General features: G+C 37.6%; 1 protein-coding gene and 1 long non-coding RNA gene across 7 annotated transcripts in view; one reads left to right on the top strand and one right to left on the bottom strand.

The window, feature by feature from the left end:
- Window positions 1–18,460, bottom strand: part of ATF2 (activating transcription factor 2) — a 47,917-nt gene that overhangs the window by 12,022 nt on the left and 17,435 nt on the right. For 5 of the 6 annotated variants that reach the window (XM_085066396.1, XM_085066400.1, XM_085066399.1 and 2 more), the window contains 5 exons: window positions 14,386–14,564; window positions 13,954–14,068; window positions 13,689–13,775; window positions 2,066–2,215; window positions 555–761 (listed from right to left, as the gene is read on the bottom strand). In XM_085066396.1, the coding sequence (XP_084922522.1) occupies window positions 555–761; window positions 2,066–2,215; window positions 13,689–13,775; window positions 13,954–14,068; window positions 14,386–14,564 (738 nt within the window). The remainder of the gene's footprint in view (window positions 1–554; window positions 762–2,065; window positions 2,216–13,688; window positions 13,776–13,953; window positions 14,069–14,385; window positions 14,565–18,460) is intronic. The other variant, XM_085066401.1, reaches the window with a different exon arrangement.
- Window positions 10,169–18,130, top strand: LOC146434632 (uncharacterized). The gene is made up of 4 exons (XR_014853463.1): window positions 10,169–10,698; window positions 11,045–11,135; window positions 12,423–12,684; window positions 17,991–18,130. It is a non-coding gene; the product is annotated as an uncharacterized LOC146434632 (long non-coding RNA).

The raw sequence follows: 18,460 nt of genomic DNA, 5'->3' as shown, positions 1-18,460 counted from the left end.
ACAACATCCACTGGCCTACCCTCTTGCAGCACACTTCATCTCTATAGGACTTAGGTGGTGGTGAAAGTTTGCACTGCCACTGCCATACCCAGCTTGGACAGAAAAGAGGCCTTCCATTTTCACTGATGCCAATCTGGCACATTTCATGAGCACTACATTCACTTTAGAGAAAAAGTGAAGTTAAAAAGAACCAAAGGAAATAAACCCAAAAGTTACTCAAATAACTCAGGCTGTGATACAAATTAAAAGAAAGATGTGTTTAATGTAAGACTATTACTTTGCTCGTGTTTATTCCAACACATCTTGCCATCTCTGTTAGTATCATAGTCTGAAAGTTATTTCAAATGGAATAAAGGGCAGAAGGGTATGATCCTAAAGTTTACACATCTTGAAATATGAGCATGCTCTTATCCTCTAATTCTACTGCTATATGCAATTAGTTCTGAAATTTCAAGCCTGAGCTGAGTCACCAGCTACAAAACTATTTATATTTCAGATTTCATCAGGAAGAAAAGAAACACTTGTTCATTTTTACTTGAAATAAACAACCATACCTGTAGCTGGCCATTTAGTGAGCTCAGGTCCTCAGCTTTTTTCTCCAATGACTGCACCCACACTTTCCGTTTCTGTCGGCACCTGGAAGCAGCAGCCCGGTTTCTCTCCAGGAACTTTCTTCTTTTCTCATCAGGATCTTCGTTGGCAGCTCTTCTTCGCCGACCACCTGTATTTGGTGTTGGCGGCGTAGGCTGAGCTGGTGATGCCTGAAAATAGTCATGACTTAATCTACAACACTGGTATAAATAGTCATCACATCTTGAGAAAAGCATTCAGGGCATTTCTCAATACATTCAGGTTATACATATTTTTTTCCCGGAAAGCTGTGTCCATTGAACTCTACAGCAACGCTTATAAACCTTTTACCCCTACTTACACTCCTGATCATCTTACATTAACATATTACACCCAAAATAGCTTTCAAGCTACATTTAGCAGGAAATGAATTTTCTATTTTTGACTCTTCCCACACCCCCAGTCACAACTGAAAGATGACACAATTGCTGATGCCCACTAGGCAGAAGCTGTTTGACAAATGTTGGCAATGCTGAGACTCCCAGATCCCTGGATCTCCAGATAGCAATTACCTACTTGTTGATGTGTTCCCCACCACTGCATAACAATTTCCCTTAATCCACCCACATTATATGACTGTATGAAAATACTTCAATACTTTATAAATTATATTCATTTCACAGTTGTATACAGATCCTAGACAAGGATTTAAAGGAATATGACAACAATATAATGGATCTTAAAATCCTTTAAAGAGAAAGACAGACAGAATGTAACTATATATATCCACATGACATATTCATGGTCCACATTCAGTCTAGCACGGCAAGAAAGTTTTAGTCTTCCATTAAAAATCCAAAACATGTATCAGTTGGCATATCAAGTTTGCATAAACTCTAGATAGCTAATAATAAAAAACCCGGGAAACTCAAAGCAATGTTTCAAGAATGAAACACTTGCTATTTTTGATTAATACAAATTGTAAAGTAACTCCAAAATAATCAAACAGCAAGTTTTTCATCTTGAAAACTCTGCTAAGTGGTATTATGAAAATATTCTTTAAAAAAACATCAAGGCAGTATGGGGGAACAGCAACCTTAAGAAGATCCTTTTATGATGGGTCACTTTTTCCCCCTTTTCTGTTCCAAATGTATTTGTTTCAATACATTATTTGATTTCACTGGCCAGTCTAAGAATATGGGGCTTTCACTGCAGATGCAGGTCCTTCCGGTTCTGGGCCTGCCGTGTAGCTTTCATAAAATTAACATTATGCTATGAATCCTGAAAATAACTCTTGTTTTGAAATAATCTTGCCTAATAGATTTTGGAAGCATTTAAGAACATGTAAGACCTATAAACATTTTACTGCTACAGAACTTTTGACTAGAAGAGGAGGCTGTTAACCTCTATTTTACAAATCAAGAGTATAGAAAAATATGTTTATTTGCAAAATGAAAGGATGGGTAGGAGGTACATGTCCACCCTGTTGCCATACCGGTGTTTCAGTTGTTGAAGTTGCAGGCTGTTGTAGTGACTGTGGTCGTGGTTCCTCTGATTGAGTCCTAACCAACCCACTTGCATGTCCCTTGGCAGTATCTCCATTTGTTACCTGAGGGTGCTGCTGGGTCAAGGCTGCTTTCAATCTCTGAAAGCAGAAAATAAAGAAGAAAAAGAAAAGAAATATTCTATCATGCTAGCTTGAATGATTAATCATTTATATTAGCAGCTACTTCCATTTTGAAAACAGGAACTCCAACTCTTAATTAGTTGTTTCTTTTTACAGGCTTTCAACAGTGACCTAGGCATTTACCGACAAATAGGTGGTAAGTTTTTGCAAACATGACAATAGCAATGAGGCTTACATAAGATCCCAGAAAGGGAAGAGTGGTAAATTGTATGGAGAAGTAAACAGAAAGCCTCATTTGCGGTGAACTGTGCCCACAAAGAGATAAGCAGAAGGCCATGAACAGTTGCTGAAACTGGCAGTGCACAAGGGTACCAGAAGAGTAATGACAACACATGAAGGAAAATAGGTAAAAAACAGAACACAAGCATCTTTCCATTTTAAAAATTCTGGTGTTCTCTATCCATTTTTACATAGTTTGTTATGCCTCCACTAATTCATGGTCTCTGCAAATACTCACCTCTGCAATCCTTCCTATGGGTAATTAGATAAAAGCCAAGATCTTTGCTGAAACATCTTTATAATGCACAAAATACTAAAAAACTTCAGGTTATATGTAAAGATTATTTATGTAGAAATATGCAAGGTAACTACTACAGCATGCTACTTTGCAGTAAAAAACTGCTAAAAGACTTGATGTTCCTCCCTTATTGCACACAGCCACTATGAAGAACAGCAATGTGCAAGTTCAGCTGTATATAATACACCCAAGACTTACTGACAACCTGATGGATGATTTTAAAGCATTTTATTCACTGCCTCTTGAAAAATATTTTTCAACTTTTGGTGAAACCTATTAAAAGTGTAACATAATAGTTCTATTTAAAACAATTTCTTAATCTTAAGTAATAAAGGGTCCAATTTCAGTAGATACAACTGCTTCTAACTCCAGATTATTTCTTAAAATTTTGTGAATACTGTGTAATTTATCATGAGTTTTTTAGTTTTACTGAAGAATTTACCTTACTAGATAAACAGTGTTAGAAAACATTTTTCTCCTGAGCACCAAATTTTTAAAGAATCAAGTTTAAGAAAAGATTAATGACTTAAGCATGACAGTTTGTGGAAATTCTGATACCTTGTATCATCATATTTTGGAATATGAACAAACTGTCACCCATGTGCTAAAATTAATAGCACATCTTAAGAATGCTAGAGATAGGCAGCACTAGGCCAGCTCAGAATAAACAGAAAACTTTGCATGTATTTATGTAGATATTCTCTGTGAATTGTAGTATCCAATGTCTCTGAATAATTAAGTCACTGGAATCTGGTAACAGCTCTCTCCTACCTTGCATGACGACAGGCTTCCCTAGATCCTGTGCTACAATTAAAGCAACAGATTGCAGATTACCTCTGTCAGAACTGCAAAAAATCTTCAGGTCTGAACTATGGCAAGTTACAGTCAACTACTTGGATTTGATAGCACGTAACCACCACCAGCAGATACCCTAATTGAGGACTACAAAGAGAACGGAGAAACTCCAACATTCTTCTACTGGCTTGCTAGAAGGAATCTTTAACCAGTGACTTCTATAGCGATTGCTCTGGACTGAATTAACAGCACAGGTTACACGAGATAGGAACCATTCAAGTGCACGTGAAAACTGGGTGTTAAGTTCTGTTCCTCACCTCATTTATTGTAGCAATTTCGTAAGTTTCCCACAATGAAGACAGCACTTCAAAAAAGTACACAAATCAAATTTACTGCCGTTTCCCCAGCACTCAACTTTTAACAACAAAAATTTAGGATAGCTGCAACCTTTGGGCAGGATGACAAAATCTGTTAAGATAATATGTCCATAGTTTTTAGTAGATGTACAGCACTCTGAAAGCCCTTAGGAAGTTAATACTTTAATCAAACTCAAGAATTGACTTGTGCCTTGCTAATTCTCCTTGGAAAAACAAGCTAACAAAAAAATTGCAGTCCCTGTCTCCAGCAGGCCTAAGTGTTTTCTAATTGTCTAACTAAAATTACTAGAACCAAAATATGGAGCTACCACAAAAACTGCAAAGTTTAGAGAGAGGATTCCTCTCTCTAACTAATCCTTGTCTCTAAAATGTACAATTTTCTACACAACCACCAGGACTATCAGGGAAACACATCACCTCCAAGTCAGTTTTTAAAAACTGTTTTTTAAAGAAAGTACCAAGTATTTAACACCAACATGACAATATTCTTTCTATATGTGATTAACATAAGATTTTTCATATTTTCATTCATGGCTTGAATTACTTTAGAAGTATTTCTTGTATCATAACTTGCTGTTAGGCAGGACACGACAAATTTTCATCAGTCCTACTCAAGAGAGTGGTGACAGTACAAATCAGTTTTAAGGGTACAATCTCTTTTATTTCAAGCTGTTGTACTAGGAGATTTTTTAAAGTTACCATCTCAAAAATGATGTATATTGGGTTTTCATGGCAAGGGTTTGTGTGGGGCTGGGACAGCAGGGGTGGCTCCTGTGAGAAGCTGTCAGGAGCTCCATCCTTGTCTGGAAGAACCAATGCCAGCTGGCTCCAGGATGGACCTACGAGGAGAGCTTGAGGGAGCTGGGCCTGCTCAGCCTTGTGAAGAGATGACTGAGAGGGGACCTCAATAGAGTCTAGGAGTATCTGAAGGTGGGCTGTCAAAAGACTGGATCCAGGCTCTGCTCAGTGGCGCCAAGCAATAGGACAAGAGGCAATGGGCAGAAACTCATGCATGGGAAGTTCCATCTGAACATGAGGGAGAACTTCTGTCCTGTGTAGGTGACTGAGCACTGGGACAGATTGGCCAGAGAGGGTGTGAAGCTCCCCTCATGGGACACAGGCAAGAACAGCCTGGACACAATCCTGTGTCATGTGCTCTGGGATGGCCCTGCAGGGACAGGTGGGTTAGACCAGGTAACCACTGCGGTCCTTTCCACCTTGACTCATCCTGTAATTCTGTGAAGAGTGAGAGGAATCGTCCCCCAGCAGAGGGAGGACTGGCAGAGATGGCTGAGGAACTGACCACAGCTACCATTCCCCTTTCCCCTGCACTGCTGAGGGGCAGGAGGTAGAGAAAAGTTAAGCCCAGGAAGAAAGGGGGGGAGGTGTTTCTAAGTTCTGGGTGTATTTCTAATTCCCCTACTCAGATGTGATTGGTAATAAATGAAACTGACTTCCCCAAGTTGAGACTGTTTTGCCCATGATGGTAACTACTGAGTTTGCACGTGGATGTGCAAACAAAGTTGGACATAACTTTACTTACTGTAATGCTAACATTTAAACATTATATCCTGTAAATTCGGAAGTAAACAAATTCCTTTTGAGAATTAGATTGTTTAATGTAATGTACTGTGAAAACAGGAATAGAAAATTAGATTAAATTTCATATTACAAAGTTTAAAAGTTGAAATTAAAGTAGCTAGGATTAAATTATCCACAAAAGCAGGAATATTGTGAAAATCTAAAGAATATTTAGAGATTTTCACAAGGAGACTTCTAGCTCATGTGTTTAATAGGTTTCATATTTTAAAAGGAAATGCTGGAGTAAATTATTGTATGGATGTTGTGCTTCTTGTGAGTAGGAAGATAGTTACCCCAAATTCAGTAAGAATCTAATTTTTAACAATCAAGAATACAGAAACAACTATTAGAATAAATGTATATAAGTATTATTATGTGGAGAAACCTGATGACAACCGAGTTTTTAGATATTATTTGATTATAAGCAAACTAAAACTGTTATTTTCAGATAGGTGAATAGCTTTTAAAATCTTCATTAGCAAGGTTTTATCATTCATGTGTATCCTTGAAAACAAATCCTCACCACATCTGTCAAAATTTGGTAGGACTAGATCATTCTATCAAGAGCTCACAGAAATAAGATAATATACTCCAGAAACAATTTGTGAAAAACTCAGATCCATATTTCATATCTGCCACAAAAGCTCATCAGAGTAATAACCCTCCTTCTCCTGGGTGTTATCCTACCATCTGCTCCTCTATTACTTATCTTTATTTTGCAACTAATTAACAGCATAATCTTCTAAATTCAGCAAGTTAATTATCATTATTGTGGTCTTTGCAGCATCATCAGTCCTTATGAAGTCTTGTCTCTCCACCCCCAGAGAACATATGAAAATGAAGTAGGTTGTGAGAGGGTCTGTTTCTTTAGAGTAGGCTCATTAGGTGTTTGCTGATGAGCTCGGCATGCGGAGAGACAGGTCAGAAGAATTCTGCTGAACACAAGGTCCCATGCCGGGCTCCAGCAAGTTAATGTCGGTTTCTGAACATTTGCCAAGCTGCCCTCTGTCACTTCTCAGTAGACACCTCCTGCAGAAAGTCTACTGGCTGCCTACTGAGTGCAAGGTATTTCTCAGATTGTGACAAAAAGTTTTGTACGGGAAGGAGGAGACTGAGGGAAACATTCCATATTAAGGCAATTTTTAAATTCCTCAAACTTCTGCAATCCATGCTGAAGAGTCTGAAAACTAAGTTTGCACCCACAAGCTGTACACTCAAAAAAGGATGTTTTGCAGCTGCAACTCAAGGCTCATGTCTCATACAGAGAAAGCATACAGTTACAGATCTTCTCACAAGAAGATCAGAAGCAATTCTACAGTATTTAGAATCATGCATCCTTATCTTAGTGAGGAAGACTTTTTTTGGTTTTAAATGTTTTGGTTTTTTTTCCAGACAGCTATTGCATTTACTTCTAAGCTTCTCTAAAATACCACAAAACTGACATACATGTGATTTTACTTCAGTATGTGAAAGCTAGTTTCTTTAGCATACCCACAAACATGGAATCATGTCAGAAAAACTGACAATTCATATTAAGTGTGCCACAGAAATCCGAAACTTATTTTCACTCCTACTGAATCTCATTCTCAGTATAAGATGTAAGGATATTTTCAAAATAATATCAGTAAAAGACAAGTTGTGTCTTGAATAAAATCTCTAATAATTTTTGACTTTAGTTCTACAAGCAGTAGGAGAAAAAGGATACAAGAATGTTCAAAACTATACTAACAGTGCCTTTCACAGGTATGAATGGACCACCTCTGTTCACTACAATAAATTCAATATTGGGGCAATAAAATTAAAATGCAATCTGATTTCATGTAATTCTTCCACAGCACTGAAACACATAAAGCACTGTACATGCTTCTGTGGTGAAAGAAACACTAAGATTGTGCTTAATGCACTCTTTCACTTAATGTCAACTGTTTCAGTCAAGAGCCTCTTGCAATAATGTCACCAGTCATAAGGATCTGGCTCACTGCACAGCCAATTTTAAAATTTTTGTCTGCCATTGCTTTTATGCATTTTTTTTTCCTGACTATTTATTTTTTCCTCCCACTTATTAGTCCTTGCAGTTGGTATACATTTTTCTATCTGCCATTTCACTCAGTGAGCCTGTTCCCACGTACAACTGTTCCTCTATGGAATTCATGCAATCATTTAATGTCAGGCAACTTTAGCAGTAACCAGAGAAAAGACCATTTCAGCAAAGAAAGAAGAGAGTTCTAGAGGTGACATCTCAGTAACTCGCTTCGCCTCAATAACCAAAACTGCTATGCTGAAGGAGTTTGACAGTTCAGACCGAAAACTTTATCAAACATAGAAATAAATACACAGTTTTGATTATTCTGCATTAAACCTGGACATTCTAATATAAAAACTTTTCAAATGCTGTAAGAGAGACCATTTACAAAGGGAAAAAGTCTCCAAAAGCTGTCCATTGTGGGAAAAAATTCTCAGCAAGTATCTTACTTCCTTTATCTTTAAAGGGTTTTATGACTTGTAGGACAGCTGAGGAAAAATTTTAACTATGCTATAAGAAGGCATCCTATGTCCATTACCAAAGACGTCTTCTGCCAGTTAAGTTTTAGATTTTAGAAATGAAAATATCAATTTGTTTTATTAAAATTCATTAATTTATAAAGAAATATATTCCGTCTTTGTACAATTTGGCAACTCATAAGGAAACAATAGGTATTCATCTAAATAAAAATGTGTTGTCTTTATGTTAAAAGTACAGAAATTAGGTTATCCAAATTTGAATTTAAGTAACTATATTTCAGAGCATTAAGAAATAATGGTACTAATTTTACTTTTAGCTAATTACTTCTCATATTCATTAAAACAAAGTCTACACAACAGTAGCTTTTTGTAAGCAAATAAGAGTGAAATGAATGATTGCAATGAGGAATGAAATCAGAGCGCAAAGTTATTTTCTTTCTGTAAAACTCTAAAACATGTTATCTCCTGGAAATATCATGCAGAAATAGCCTCTGCAAAGAAAGGCACAAAGCACAGAAGGAAGTGACTGGTTCCTGCCTTGGTGTGTCCAGGTATTTAATCCAAAATAAAGAGTTGTACCTTCTACACAGGACAGCTCTAGATCTGATAACAATTCAACAACTTGGTGTTATTTCACATTAAAGTTACTGCAATCAGTTCTTCAGGAATTTTACTCAACCTCTGAAGTTATTAGATCTGTGTCAACTTAGAATACCTTGAAATACTATTGTGGTATGATAGCACAAAACGCAGAACACTGTAATAGCAAGAAGTATGGTCTTTCAATAAAGGAAAGGTTCAAACAACAACAGCCAAAAGCAGGTATGATAAAACTCTTTAGAGATACAAACAAACCATGTTAACTTTCCAAACTCTGCGTCCTATAGAGTACCACACTTACTTAAATACTCAAGGAATTTAAGAAAGCTAGTTAGGAATCTATGCCAGCATGTCTTTTGTATTTGCCACATACTCTATTCCTATATTTGATAATGCAATATGAAAAAAAATCCATGAGATTGCTAGGTCTGTCTATAAAGAACACAAAAAATTTCCTCAAATAATAAATAACAAATAAAGCAACAGCTGAGAAAATTCCAAATATCTATGCTCCTGAGAATGTTGTGAAGGGAACATCACAGCTTCACCCCTTCATCTGGCTTTTTGTCCAGAAGACAGTAAGAATACTATGCTGACAGGCTTCATAGGTTCATAAAATTGTTTAGGCTATAAAAAGACCTTTAAGATCGAGTCCAGCTGTTAAACCAGAACTGCCAAGACCACTACCAAACCATGGCCATGGCCCTAAATGTCACATCTCCATGTCGTTTAGACACCTCCAGGGATAGTGACTTCACCACTTCCCTGGGCAGCCTGTTCCAATATTGACAACCAGAGAAGAGATTTTTCCTGATATCCAATCTAAACCTCCCCTAGTGCAACTTGAGGCTCCTTTCTCTCATCCTATCAGGTGTTATTTAGAAGAGGCTGAGTCCCACAGGCTACATGCTCCTTTCAGGAAGCTGCAGAGGGCAGTAAGGTCTCCCCTGAGCCTCCTTTTCTAGAGGCTAAACAGCCCCAAGTCCCTCAGAAGCTCCTCATATGACTCTCTCCAGACCCTTCACATGCTCCACTGCCCTTCTCTGGACAAGCTCCAGCACCTCAATGTCTGTCTTGCAGTGAGGTGCCCAAAACTAAACACGGGACTCAAGACGTGTCCTCAGCAGTACTGAGTACAGGGGAACAATCACTGCCCTGGTCCTGCTGGCCACACTATTTCTGATACTGATGCCTGATGCCTTTTAAGGCATCAGTACAAGCCAGGATGCCACTGGCCACCTGGGCACTGCTGGCTCGTGTTAAGCCAGCTGCTGACCAGCACTCCCAGGTCCTTTTCTGACAAGAAGCCTTCCAGCCACTCTGCCCCAACCTGTGGGGCTGCCTGGGGTTGTTGTGACCCAGGTGCAGGACCCAGCACTAGGCCTTGTAGAACCTCATACAAATGGCCTCAGCCCATTGATCCAACCTGTCCAGATCCCTCTGCAGAACTTTCCTACCATCCTGCAGACCAACAATTTTGCCCAGCTTGGTGCCACCTGCAAACTGACTGAGGGAGCAGCCCATCCCCTTGTCCCAACCACTGATAAAGATATTAAGTAGAACTGGACCCAACACTGAGTCCTGGGGAATACCACTTGTAACTGGCCACCAACCAGACTGAATACCATTCATCACCACTTTTTGAGCTCAGTCATCCATACAGTTTTTTTATCCAGCAGAGTATATCTGTCTAAGCCATGAGCAGTTTCCCCAGGAGAATGCTCTGGCAAACAGTGTCAAAGGCTTTAGTAAAGTCCATGTAGACAACACTGACAGCCTTTTCCTCTCCACTAAGGTCACCTTGTCACAGAAGCCATGCAGGTCAGTCAAGCAGTCTGCCTGTCACAGATCCATGCTGGCTGGGTCTGATCCTGGTTGTTCTGTGTGCACTGTGATGGCACTCAAGATCATCTGCTCTATGACCTTCCTAAGCACAGAGGTCAAGCTGACAGGCCTGCAGTTCCCTGGATCCTCCTTCCAGCCCTTCTTGAAGATAAGCATCACATTTACTAACCACCAGTCACCTGGGATCTCCCCAGTTAGCCAGGACTGCTGGGAAATGATTGAAAGTGGGATTGCTGAGCTTCTTCCCTACATTCCTCAGTACCCTTGGCATCCCAGCCAGCCCCATAACCTTGTGTGTGTCTAAGTGCTGTAGCAGGTTGCAGCCCTTTTCCCCTTGGATTAGAGGCTTTGTTCTCCTCCCCACGCTTGTCTTCCAGCTCAAGGGCTGGGTACCCAGAGAGGAACTAGTCCTACTCTTAAAGACTGAAGCAAACAAGGCAAGTACTTCTGCCTTTTCCTCATCCTTCGTCACTATGTTTCCACCCACATCCAACAAAGGATGGAGATTCCCCTTGGACCTCCTTTTGTAGCTGATGTACTTACAGGAATACATTTACTTGTCTTTTACAGCAGTAACCAGATGAAGTTTTAGCTGGGCTGTGACCCTGCATAACTTCCCAACATTCATGCAGTCCTGAGTTGTCTGCTCCTCCTTCCACAGGTCATACACTTTCTTTTTACTCCTGTGTTTCACCCAAAGCTCTCTCTTCAGACAGGTCAATCTTTGCTGCTGGCTTATAATTCAGCACACAGGGACAATCAGCTCCTGCACCTTTAAGATTTACTTAAAGCATGTCCTGGAATCCTTTGCCCTTCAGAACTGCCTCCCAAAAAGAAGAAGAAATGTGGTTATAGTGGGCAAAAGGACATAGGACATGTTCCCAGTGTTCTGCTAACTTAACCATACTAATAAATCCACAAATTGCAGTATACCATTAATACATGAAGCATACACTGTTCATGTATTAAATTTCAGTGTAATAGCTTATATTTCAACATTAAATGTGTACTAATAATGAAATGAAAAGCAAGCTATAAAAGTAAATATTGTCTTCTGTTGGCTTAACCAGGAACACAAATGAAAAATAAACCTGGTTAGCAGACCGTCACAGAATTTAGTACGCAGCAAAAAAAATTATTTTAAAGAGAGACATGAAAAGAAAGGGTTTGGTATCACAAAGATTTAAATTTAAAAAATTAAATGGAACTTTGCAGTTAATAAACTGTCCCATATCTGCCAACAATGCATCCCATGGCACAGTGAGTTAGTCTTACTGTTGGAGGCTTTCCTACATAAACATTAAGTTTCTCATTAAATTGCTTTTATTTTCAGAGGGGTAAGAAATTAAGTTTTTTATTTTTGTGAATACACACTATATAAAAGTAAATGAGCGTAAGAAATATACATGATTCTGATATTCTTGAATTCTGCTCATGCTTCATATCAAGCAACAAGGAAAGAGGAAATACTGCAAATACCCTTTTTACAGTTTCACTTAAAAAAATATGCAATCACTGAAGTGCATATATTAGCTAAGTTGTAACAAGAAGGCGAATGAGACTGTTAAATTTTAAGTCTAGTGATCTTTGTTTTCCTTTGCATTTGAGTGATTGCTTCTTCCAACGTGAGATCAAAGTCTTAACCAAATACATGTACTTCCTTTCTGCCTTTAAATCATTCTAAGAGCAAATGACTCAGTAATATGCTTAAAAACCTAATCTCTTGCCCATTAAAAAAGTTATTTGGAACCAATTCCTCCTGAATTTCAAGCAGAATTCAGAGCATGAGTCTCCTGACTCTAAAACATGTTCAGTTTCTGAGAAAACAGTTCTTGTTTTCACTTTTTTACATTCTTCTCTCCTGGATTTAAGGGAAATCAATTTCATAAGAGCTGGTTACATTTAAATATTTTCTGAGGTATTAAAAGATTCCTTTTCCCATTCCCAGGAGAGCAAGCATGCACACCAACAGCCCTTCCTCCTTTCTGTCCTTCTCTATACTATTTCCAAAGTCATCGTGTTGAACAGAGCAGGAAAATGAAGGAAGACCTGACAGCACTAGGCAGAGTCAGTGCACTGGTAACCACCTCTCCACAGCAGCTCCAGTGCTGGGTGAATGTGGTCTAGGTGTGCTCACTCTGGAATTCCATTACTCCAGACAGCAGAAAAAGCAGACTCACCGTTTTTCATACTGTGGCTTGAGAAAACAGGTAAGGAAAGAAAGCCCACAGGTTTAGATCAAGAGAAATGAGGTACCTAAGAATGTTAAGGGCATCCTCCCACTTACCAATACCAATGCAGAAAAATGTATCTTATCTAGCAGGTGTTCCTGATTCTCTTTTAGCACAAAGTAAGAGCTGAAGGAAGAGGAACACTATTTCACAGGCTAGATACTGTTTATGGAGGCATCTTGTAAATATATAAATGGGTTAACTATGGTTTAATAATAAATTTTCTATAGCTTTAGAACAGTTGGAACAAACAAGACAGCAAAAAAGAGAAGAAACTGCCTAATGTTGATAACATTTTTCAATTAATTGATAAATTAAAACTACCACCATAAATGATCACTAATATTAAGTAAAAAGAACAGCCCCCCCAAAACAATAAAACAAAAAACAAACCAATTTTTTGCTTGTTTTAGTAATTTTGCAAATAATCCTCAACCCCCCCCAAAAATGCCCAACACAACAGAAACAACCTCCACACAGAACAATTTGTTAACTGTATCAGTACTACATATCTAATTGCAGAACTCTTCCCAAATACTCAGTTATGATTCTGAAAACATTTTTAGAAACCACATTTTTCTTTCCTATTTTTTAAAGAAATATCATTCCTTTGTGAGGAAACATTCTGCTTCTCTCAAGAAAATGTTCACTGTTAACATGCTACTAATCTTGTCTGTCTTTCTCCCAGCTAGCATTTCTGATCTTCTGATATAAGAAGCAAGAAGGAGTTTAGTTAGAAATCTAATTTATTTTTAAAAATGACTAAAAATAAGATCAAAATGGCCATTAAGAACAGAACTAACATAGGCTGGAATTGGAAAGAACTGTAAAATAAATGCAGCTGTTACTTTTCTGTTTTTATTAAATTTGTACTTGCAGAATTTAGACTAACAAAAGAAAACTAATGCTGTTTTAAAAAGCAATAGAATTTAATTAATTTCTCAAGTTATTCTTCTTGAGGAATAATGGAGTTTTTCACTTACCAATTTAGCCTCAGACTGCACTGGCTGTGGGGAGGAAGGCCCTGGGATTCCTGGGATACTAGGCACCATGGTGACAGGTCTAACAAGCTGACCAGATAAAGTATAAAAATGAAGAAAACCTGAGTATGTTATCATAACAGAGAGCATTTGACAGCACTACCCTCTGAAGCCAAAATAGCTATCAAGGTGCTTAAAACTAAGTTCTATGCTGCACTTATGCAAATCTGCTCCACTTTCAAATTAATATAGCATCATGCTTACTTACTGGAACTGCAGCAGGGACATGCACATTAGAATTTGTGATAGATGCAGGAATAGCAACAGGCATGGTTTGTCCATTAGGAAGATGTAACAGCAGAGGAAAAGGACCTGGAACTGGACTGAAAAAGGAATGAACTATATAAAAGAAAACTTATCCAGAGAAGAGAACAAGTTTACAAATTATTTCAAATTTGTTTGTTTCTTTACAGGTGTAATGTAATATTTATTTGGAGATCAAAAATATGAACTTAGTGATGTGGAGAACATGGCATTATATCTCACATGTAGTGAAAGTCCAATGTTTCATGTGTAGTAAAGCACCACATTACACCAAAGCATCTCAAATTGGTATATTAACTGCAGAAACAGTAACTGAAAATAAACAAGATTTTCAAATTCTGCAAGAAAATGTTTTAGTAAGATTTATGTAACTTACACTATTGGTCTGTTAGATGATGGAGCTTGGGTGATAACAGTACTAGAAGTTGGTGATGGTATTGCCTGCTGAATAATAACACTTGAGTCAGAACTCGTAAGTAGTACATTAGGAACCTGTAGCGATGCTGGACGAACTATTGTTGATGTAGGCTGTGCAGTCTGCTGCAGTGACACTTCCTGAGGAAAAATAAATCTTCATCAGTTTGGAAAATACAGTTACAGACAACTAATTCTGGCTGTTAAATGAACACAGTTTGATGGAAGAAATCAGAATTTCTGTAACATTATGCAAACAGACTCAGTTATACAATTAAAAACACTGAAAAAAACCCCCTCTGGATCAATCATTTAAACCACCAAAGTAGAACTGTTTCAACCTCTCTCAATTTATGCTAAGGCTACTATTCTTCTTATTACTTCTAATTCAGTTTTGATCAGATTTTAATTTTTTTTCCCAAGAAATCCATGGTGCTATCAGCAACATCATGTTTACCCACACTCCGAATAAGGAAAATGTTTAATGGTGTCCTTATGTACATATCAGTTTCAGTCCATTGTTCTGGATTTAAACAAGAGAAACAAGAGTTTTATGGTTCAGTAAAAACAACACCAAAAAATCTATTTTTTTTTTAGCATTTATCTGTAGCTCTGTAACTAGAGTGATAAAAGTATTGGAGTATTACGTTCAGAGCTCTGCAAAATGTAAGCATATCCTGATGCAAAAAAAAATTTATTTGACCAAAGAAATTAAACTTTTTTAGTTGCAAATAAAGAGTAGACACAAATCACTACAGTTCTTAGCTTAGCAATCAGGTAAAGTACTTTATCAATTGAATGCCGTACCTGTATTTGCTGTTTCTGAAAATCTAGAAAGGCCTTGCTATAACCAATGCCTTCCTTCTGAGGAAACCCTTGATAATTGTCAGACTTCAAATTTACCTTCAGACAGGCTTTTTCCAAGTTATTCTTTTGACAATGGCTACTGCAATCAATGACACATAAAAACACATTCTTAAGACCAGCAAACTTCAGTTGCACTGCTGGTTAACCATAACTCAAAGAGAACATCTCTATACCTGTGTCATACAGACTACACTGATTATTATTTCCTTTGAACGAAGCTTAAGTTTTGAAAATTCATCCACAAAGCTTTAAGTAGTAAAGTCTTAGCTGTCTTAGCAGATTGTTTCTCTTTTTATAAGTAATGCACAAATGTGTTTGATTCCTCTGAGCAATTTACAGAAGTGTAAGTTTGCTGGCAAACTGCACTTTACAAAAGAAAATACTTGAGATGATGGAATTTCCTCCCTCCATAAGCTCAGAGGCCAGATTTGTCATCAGGGCTCACTAGTTCATTCAAGCTTTCTCCCAAGGGACCTAAAAGACTATTTACAGTGAGTGAGAGTTTTTGGAGAATAACAGTGAGCCGTGTTGAGGAAAGTGTAATTGTTTTATCAATCTGGGGTATAATATTTGAACACAGCACTTAGCAGTACAGATGAGCATTCAGTAAAGAGAAGACAATCAGTACAGAATTGTAGAAACAGAAAGAAAAAAGAAGCCCAATGTGTATTCTTAGGATAGGATTAACCACTTCTTTGCATATAAGGAATTTGGTATAAAAGCTTACAGATCTTATTCAAGAGTCACAGGGAAATCATAAATGAGACTGAACTGCTTGTCTGGGAATTCAGAATTCAGAACACCAGCTGAACCTGAACACTAGCATGAATAAGCTGCACAATTCAGGCAACATTCAAAATCATGGTGATTCTTACATGTGAATAAAGTCTACAAGATTATATGTACACTTGATAAAGAAAAGACCCTTGGAAGAACTTCCACAAAATCCCAGATTGCTTGGAGCTGGAAGTGACCAGCAGAGACTACTCCAGTCCATCCCTTCAACCATGGCTAGGAACATTTTTCACTAGATCAGGTTGCTCAGAGCCCCGACCAACCCGACTCTGAGCATTTTCTGCATCCTGCCTAGAAGTCACTGGCATGTCAGTACCACTTCCACCTCTCAGCAAGCAGTTGGGATTGGTCTCCCAACTGTTGCTGCAACCAGGTAACTACATACAAGTGGGCAAGTAAATTATGGCATTCTGTCAATACTTCTTTGCTGTTCATAACAGGAGTTTAATTAATGAGTGCTCTAATAAATACTGACTGTAAAACTAGGTTTCTTCCTGGCTTGAACTCCTATAAGGAAAAGGGCAATCTGAAACTTTTAGACACAGTGTTCTACAGAAACCAGATTTCAGCAATAGTCACAAGATTAATGTAAAAAATTCTGAAATAAATCTGTACAATTCTGTGAAAATGGAAACTTCACATACAACTATTTCTGCGTTATTAAAGACAGCACCTATGTTTTGTTTACAAGATCAGAAATGATTTTCAGCCATTAAAAAAAAAACATGTTTACTCACGAGTGTGTTTATACAGCTGAAAAATGATTTTCAACTTCCTCTTTACACTAACTTGCTCTGTGTTACACTGAAAAATGCATGCAAGTGCTTGTTACTGCAACAACGTGGCAAAAACATAAGCTGCAGATGTAAGAAGCATGGCTTTAAAGGAAACTGACATTTTAGGAGCATATAAAAACAAAACCATAGGCCCACAAGTCTGATGGATGATTCTAATTGGTCACCAATGCATTGCACTAATGAAGTATAAATTTTGTGTAGAATAAAATACTTTGTAAATATATTCTGTTAAAGACCAAGAAAAATAGAGTTGAATTTGCAATAGTAAGATTAAGTGGAATTACCTATACCTACCTTCCCATACAGGACAGAAGTTTAAGCCTATTCAAAAGCATTAGACTTACTAAAAGGACTTCTCCACCTCCTATATTCTTGAAACTAAAACCCACTCAATTGGAAATTACTTCACCAAACAGGATAGTGACTTTATTGAAGTGCTCTCAGATGAGCATATTTGCTAAGTATTTTCTATGTAAAAGCAAATATCATGCAGTAACTTTCTAATGCCATAAAAATATACAGAATTCTTTATACAGAAATGTGGAGGGCCACATAATACTGTATTTGATTCTTACTGAAAGAAAAAAACTGGTTTTTAAGTAATTAAATTAGGCAATTCACTACTTGACAACAATTAACCAACTTTTAAAACTCTGTTAAGGGTACCCCTTTTAAGGTACTGTTAATAAACAACTATAGTGTTTGCAAGCTCTTATTATTTTAAGGCTTAAAGACTTTACATACTTCTAATGATATCTTGGTCTATTCAAAGCAGAATATTGACTCTTATTGAAGCCTAATAGAACTTGTGGAACTCTCAGAAAACTAGGAAAAGAATTAAGCATACTTTTTTTAAGAGTCTCCAATGAATTCTTTTGACAACTACAAGGAAAATTAGAACTGCCTTGCACATACATTGACAGGCTGTAATCATTTAAGGCTACTAACACATATGCAGCCAACGAAATGGTTACAGTGGCACATACATTTTAAAAACAGCTATGCCCTGAAGAAAAACTCTTCTCTCCTTCGATATATCTAGAAGGAGAATACAATAATCTAACTGAGAAAACAGCAACATTCTGCTCACATTTCTCAACTTTTGCAGGCCACATTCAGCTGCACACTCCAAGCAGCACTCTCAGCTTGCCTCTACAATCAGACATCAGGATGGCATTGAGCAGCAAGACTGTTACAGTGACACAACCGGAATTACATCATCACTAGAGACAAGTTAATAAATGCTGCCAATCATTGAGATATAATTGTCACTTGTAATGATGCTAATGAGATGCTGAAGCACTACTGTATGAAGATAGTAATATGATCTTCTGCCAGAATTAGATTACTTGGAGTAAGTATTTGCAGCAAAAAGATAAACCAACCTCTGATATAAAGAAGACTTCAGATTTGGACTATGATTCACCAAATCCAAGCAGCTCTTTACAGATATTCCTTTAAAATACTTTCACTATTTTTGAGACTGCATGACTGCCTTGATTACCCATGATTGCTCATCCTTGCTAACTAATGAAACTCAGAAAAGCTTAGTAAGGACAAATCTAAACAAACTCTTTT

This window comes from Lichenostomus cassidix, chromosome 7 (assembly GCF_008360975.1).
Source record: "Lichenostomus cassidix isolate B80296 chromosome 7, HeHo_3.0, whole genome shotgun sequence".
Classification (NCBI taxonomy): Eukaryota; Metazoa; Chordata; class Aves; order Passeriformes; family Meliphagidae; genus Lichenostomus; species Lichenostomus cassidix.
Note: the sequence above shows the minus strand (reverse complement) of the source record. Positions and strands in the feature narration are given on the sequence as shown.